The 6,547-nt window shown below is 51.1% G+C and overlaps 1 protein-coding gene across 1 annotated transcript; it reads right to left on the reverse strand.

Annotated features, from left to right (window-relative positions):
• Positions 1-459: 459 nt before the first annotated feature.
• On the reverse strand, positions 460-2,815 carry RHOB (ras homolog family member B). Its single transcript, XM_058800766.1, has one exon. The coding sequence runs from the start codon at positions 2,529-2,531 to the stop codon at positions 1,941-1,943; it is 591 nt and encodes a 196-aa protein (XP_058656749.1). The 5' UTR covers positions 2,532-2,815; the 3' UTR covers positions 460-1,940.
• Between the last annotated feature and the right edge of the window lie 3,732 nt (positions 2,816-6,547).

Genomic DNA, 6,547 nt, shown 5'->3' on the forward strand with positions numbered 1-6,547 from the left:
AAGTGAGGCCATGCACTTCAGGCAAAGGGGAGACCACTAATAAAAACTGCTTTTATCCAAATACTTCCTTGAAAAATAATCCTTACAGCTGGTGCTGTTTTTCAGCTTTGTGCCTGTTCTGCTGCACCAGCAGCTCACTGGGAGCCCAAGCACAAGCCACAGAGGCTGCCCGTGCTCAAAGCAACAAGGATGGATTAGTCACCACCTCGACTTTTTGAGTGCATTTCCATATGCCACACACAGAAAAAAACACTAAGGAAGCAGCTCCCCCAAAGGGAACTAAAACCACCATCCTCTAAAAGCTGCCAGACAGGTATTTCAGCCAGTGGAAAAAAGCCAAATAAAAGCATGTGTAGGCAAGGGGCAAACTCTGGTCTAGTTCAACTCTATCCAGGGGTACTGCTGCAACCAGAGGACTGTCTCCATGAATCACAACACTGTTCGCACAAGTGTCAGCATAGAATCTTTTAATACTTTACATAAAAAACTGCATACACTATAGTTTTATGTAAACATCATATACATCTCAGTTTTTGCCATGTCAGTTTATTAAAAACAGTCTCAGTACCACTGTTGAGGGAAGAGGGAGAAAAGTAAACAAACATAAATGGATACATTTGTTCTCTGAACCAGAGAAACAGAAAATCATTTTCACCCAGGTTGGCCACCTTGTGAAAATAAGTTTTAAATAAACCTTGATTCTTTAAACTGCCCTTTAGTACTAAAGTCTGATGTACTCACTGCATAAGTAACAGTGCTTTCACCCATTTTTTTTTCCAAGGCAAAAAAATACAGTGGTTTTATTTTTTGTCTTGTATTGAAATCAGTTTTAAACAAGACCCAGATGAGGTTACTGAGTAAGAATGTTTCCAATGCTACAGTGTTGTATGCAGATGATGAGTGCATTGAGTGTTTAATTTAAACATAAAAAAAAATCCACCGAGTTGTGCAAAGTAACATCTTTTGAAAATAAACTTTTAAATAAATCCAAATCAATACACTTGCAGGAGACAACATTAAAAGTAAGGAGCAGGCACCAAAATCATAATATGGCAATATCATCCCCTTGCTCACCCTGCCTCATCTGTCAGGAGGTGGATATCCAGCAAGCAGGACAGTTCAGCTTTACTTTCTGGCCTGGTGGCTTCTGCAGCTGGAGTCAGTTCATGGCTCCTGTTATCAGCAGGCATCAGTCACTCAGGGCAAGTTCCTTTGCACAACACAAGTCCCACCTGGGCACCCCCTCCCCACCTCACTTCAAATAAGCACCCCCTGCACTACCCCAGTTTGCACAAGACAAAAAAAGGTAACATATATACAGGCTTCGCTTGGGATGACCCTCCCTTCCCCTCCCAGTCTCGGTCTTCAGGGCACTAATTTCCACAGCAGGTCAGGCTCAGGCTGAAACACGTGAGGGAGAAGCAAGGATGCCGCAGGCAGCCTGGGAGAGGCAGCCCCTTTCCCCAGCTCGCCTGGGTGGAGGCACATGCAGGCAGGAGGCAGAAGTCCCTTCGAGCATCTCCGCTCCACCGCCCTCCTCTTGCAAAAGAGAGGAGGCTGCCCGGGAGCAGGGAGCAGCAGGTGTTGGCAAAGGGGCAGAACCGGGTGCAACGATCGCTCAGTCCAGTCTCAGCAGCTTTTTGTTGTTGAGTCCACGACTAACTCGCAGGGGTCAGTGGTAGGAGAAAGCTTCTCCTCACTGTTTTCCCAAGACTCAGGGCATGCAATCCCCCCCTCCCTCCGTCCCCACGGCTGAGCAAGCACAACCCTTTTTGGCCAAGGCTCAAGGAGCGTGCTCCCTCCCTCAGCCCCCACCCCATGCACAGCCAGTCCCTAGCGGAGGGGACGGGCAGATGCCGTGTGCGTGTAGAACCCAGCTCCTCTCCACCTGCCAACAGGTGACCCGGGCGCCGTGCCCAGCGCCGCGCTCCAGACACGCCCTATAGCACTTTGCAGCAGTTGATGCAGCCGTTCTGGGTGCCGTAGCGCTTCTGCAGGGCTGCCCGGGTGGCAGTCTCGAAGACCTCCCGGACACCCTCCTTGGTTTTGGCCGAGCACTCCAGGTAGTCGTAGGCCTGGATGCGAATGGCCATGGCCCGGCCGTCCTCGGTGCGCACCGGCTCCTGCTTCATGCGGGCCAGCTCGTTCCGAACGTGCTCGTCGTTCCGCAGGTCCTTCTTGTTGGCCACCAGGATGATGGGGACATTGGGGCAGAAGTGCTTGACTTCGGGCACCCACTTCTCCGGGATGTTCTCCAGCGAGTCCGGGCTGTCCACAGAGAAGCACATGAGGATGACATCGGTGTCCGGGTAGGAAAGCGGACGCAGGCGGTCATAGTCCTCCTGGCCGGCCGTGTCCCACAGGGCCAGCTCCACCTGCTTGCCGTCCACCTCGATGTCCGCCACGTAGTTCTCGAAGACGGTGGGCACGTAGACCTCGGGAAACTCGTCCTTGCTGAAGACGATGAGGAGGCAAGTCTTGCCACAGGCACCGTCCCCCACCACCACCAGTTTCTTGCGGATGGCAGCCATGGCCAGGCTCGCCAAGCTGGCCTTGCCGTGCAGCAGGACGATGGCAGCGCCCTCCTCCCCGCGGCCGCCGCCTCCCGCTCCCTCTCGCTTCTCACAGGGCACCGTGGCGAGCCGGCCCGCGCAGGCAGGCGGGCGCACCCTGCTCTCTTTGCTCACCGGCACCGCGCCGTCGTACTCTGCCTCGCGGGAGCGCTACGGCCGCAGGCAGCGTCGCTGGCCCCGGAGCTCTGCGGTGGAAGCCGTGCCGCCGTTCTCGCCCTCACAGCAAACACCGGCACAAGACCGACTCAGCGCAGCCACTGCCGCAAGCTGCGGCCCGGCGCCGCTATTTAAAGGCGCTCGCGACTTTCTTAATATAGCTGGCCAATGGAAAGGCAAGGAGTGAGGTCATCCCCGGCGGAGAGCGCTGCGATTGGCGGGCGGCCGCGGGCGGGAGGCGGGGCCGAGGCGGGCGGGGAGCGGCCGGGCCGGGGCGGTGGGCCCGGGGTCGCGGCGGGGGCGGCCGGGAGCTCCCTGGACCCGGACTGAGCCCTCCGGCCCCGGGGGATCCCGGCTCGGCGCCAGCACAGGGCAGGGCCGGTCCCCGCCGCAGTCTCCCCGCTCAGGATGGCCGGTGTGAAGAGGCTGGGCGGGCACCCGAGAGGAACGGGAGGCACCGCTGCGTCCCTGGTGCTGCTTTTAAAGCCCGGGCGAAGTGAGCAGAGAGTATTGCAGGCGGCTGAATAAAATGCAATTAAAGCGTCCGCTGGGTGCTACTGGAAAAGCGCTCGACTCCCTTCCTTAAAAAAATCATCATGTTCACCTCTTGGCCAAAAGGGAGTGGAGGAATTGTAAACCGGGAGAAGCAGGCTCCAGTTCAGGCTTGAAATGAACTGGCCTTTGGGTCTCGGTTTACAGGGAATCGGAAGTCACAGCAATGATAAAACGAAATGGAAAATAAAGGGGCGCAAAGTGCTGCAGTGCGGGGTTACGGGGAGGGCAGGGTGCGAGTCCCTCCACGGGAGGAGCTGGGCTGCCCTGGGCCGGGCCGGGCCGGCCGCAGTGCCGGGGGACACACGGACACCGCGGGCAGCGACGCGCTCGGTCCCTGGTGCCGCCGTCGCTGCTCAGCCGGGTGTCCCAAACTTCTTCCCTGCGAGCTTTCCCACACAGGCGACGTCCTGTGGCTACTGCCTCTCGGGGCTGGATTCAAAGTGTCTCGTTTTCCTAACCAGCACTGGTATTAGTGAATGGAACAAAAATGAGTGGTTTGTACAATACTGTTGTTATTAAAAATTGTATTTTGAAATACCCACTTGGAAAGTGAATGCATCACTGAATACATCAAATTGCCTGACAAGTTACTTGCAGCAGACTGTTACAGAGGGGTGTGTGTCAATAGGGCAAAAGGTTTATTTAATCCTAGACATTGAAATAAAATTCTTTTTCTGTTAGATTTTTGTAATATGTTACTCCCAGTCAAAAGAGCACATCCCCAGACACTGACGGATGAATTTGTACCTTGATCTTACAGGAGTTTGTACAGCATATTTTATGTGAACATGATCAATTCAAACTGACTTTTTAAAGAATCCAGCATCATCCCTTGAAGAATTCAAAAAAAGACTGGATGTGGCACTTGCTGCCATGATCTAGTGAACAGTTAGAACATCGACTGGACTTGATGATCTTATAGGTCTCTTCCAGTCTTGAACTTCTGTGATTCTGTGATTCTGTGAAAGTGTAGACATAGACATAGATGTTCTTCAGTACCTGTGGCCTTCGAGCAGGCCAAATTTCTGGCGTGCATCATCCCTTTAAATCCTGTCACAGCTCACAGGTTTCAATTCTTCACAAAACTGTGTGGAAATCATCCCCATGCTGCCGTGTCCTCTGGCAGTGGTACACTGGCAGCTTGTAGCTATTTTTTCCCCAGTCCCAAGCAGGTTGATTTCGCTCGGGGAGGCGGACAGAGGGAATTTGCCGTGCATTCCCGTTCCATGGACACCCCATGGACCCGCCGCTCCCGCCGGCTGCGCCGACCAGGCTCACCGCGGGGCCACAGCGCCCTCTGGCGGTCGCGCTGCGCCCTGCACCGCCCTGTGCCTGCTCCGTGAGGCCCGCAGCTGAAATAACCCACAGCTGGAATAACCCACGGCTGGAATAACCCACGGGTGCAAAAATCCACCACTGCAAAAATCCTCCTCTGAAGCGGCAGCAGGAGAAGCTGCAACTGCTTCATCCGGCGTGAAAGGTGCTGCTTAAATATGCTTCTGATTCCGCTTGTATTTGACTTTTGAATCACACCTGGGTGTTTGGTTTTGTCTTTTCAGGAGCAAAACGTTTTGTTAAATAGAAAAAGGAATAATGCAAATGACCAGTTACTTTGATCGACTCATCTGTGCTGTGCCACGGAAGGCAGGTAAATAAGCAGCTTATTCATTTCAAAGCACACGGCTCTGTTGTTGCCCAGAGTGCTGCTGGCATTTACCGGGTGCCTCAAGTGTCCCAGATTCATACTACTTAACTCTTTAAAGGCTTCAAAGCAGGGTGACCTCATCCAAATTATCTGCTGGTTCCAGATTCCAAATTGTGCAAAGGAATTACTCCACAAATGTCCAGCTAACCCAAGTTAAATCCATAGCATGATTTTTTTTCTTGTAAATGAGCAGTACACATATATTTGCAGCAACCAATTATGGTCTGAGCCCTATTATGCTTCATTTTCAAGTGAAGTCTCACATCTCTAGTCTTCCCCACATTTGCACTGAAAGCAAAGTGCCTGATGTTTCATCTCTCACCTTGCAGGACAGACTTCAGCAAAGGCTGTGTAACTCCTTCACCAAGGGTTTCAAATGCTTTATATGTATTTTTTCCAGAAGCTTTATATTATGAGACTCAGCCTTGGGACCAACTCAGGCTGAGATCACTCATTTCACTGTTCTGGGGTGCACTCCAGCAACAGCCTCCGTGGGGAACATCTAAGTCACTGTGGTTATTACACATCTGTAATTAGTGATTGTATCCAGCTCATGTATTTTAGGGCTGAATTTTAAGTTATGTTGCAGCTTTTAAATTTTCTGCATGAATCTCCATGATATGCTGAACTATAGTTCTTTAAGCAGATTGAGTCTTCTCTTTTAGTTATCCCAAAATGTGCACTCTCTAAGTACAGCATTAGTTCTGCTGCACCACATACATCTGTATGATTGATGAAGAAAACATGAAGTAGGAGAAAGAAGACTCCACTTGTTTGCTTTTATTGCTTGTGCTGATGGTTTTGAGATTAAAACTCAGATTTTGTGGGTTTTTTTTATTATTTAATTGAAGTGGCATTTTTTTTGTTGAGAAGACAATTCCTACCAATTACTGGAGATTGTTTCCAGATTATATTCCCCCCTGCTCCTCTTCTAAGCAGATTTTCTAAAGGGCATGTCTGTAACTCAGATAATTTGTGTTCAAGCATAAATCTGTACCAAAAGCACGAAAGCTCAGTGGGGAAGGCAATCTTGCTCCCTTTTGTCAATAAGTAGGCAAGTAAGTACATTGCCTCCTGTGGCATAACATGCTGAGGGAGCCATGTGTCCTCCAATGGCACACAAAGTCCTGCATGCTGGCTTGTAATGCAGGCATCAGGCATCCTGCAGTCCTCGTGCAGGCAAAGCTTCTCAGCAAACTGAGGAAGGCAGGAGGCAGTGACATATGAGCAGTTCACAGGCTAGTGAAAAAGCACAAGAAAAGCTCTGGGTAGATGTGAGAGAACAGGCAGAAATGGTGAGTATCTGTGTCCCTAAGATAAAGAGTTTGTGGCACATTTAGGAACCAGACCTTGCTGTGTGTCACTGCAGGTCCATGGCTTTCCAGCGTTCCTGGAGAAAAGCAGAGTTAAACTCTCAGAGCCCCTTGGGATCAGTGGCCTCAGCAGACAATCCAGATTGATCTACCTGGAAACTGGAATGCCAAGGCACAGCAGGAGAAGGTGAAATGAACTGTATGTGTTCATGCAGAGGTTTATGCTAAGTACAGTGCACATGAAA

Source organism: Ammospiza caudacuta, chromosome 3 (assembly GCF_027887145.1).
Source record: "Ammospiza caudacuta isolate bAmmCau1 chromosome 3, bAmmCau1.pri, whole genome shotgun sequence".
In the NCBI taxonomy this organism is placed as follows: Eukaryota; Metazoa; Chordata; class Aves; order Passeriformes; family Passerellidae; genus Ammospiza; species Ammospiza caudacuta.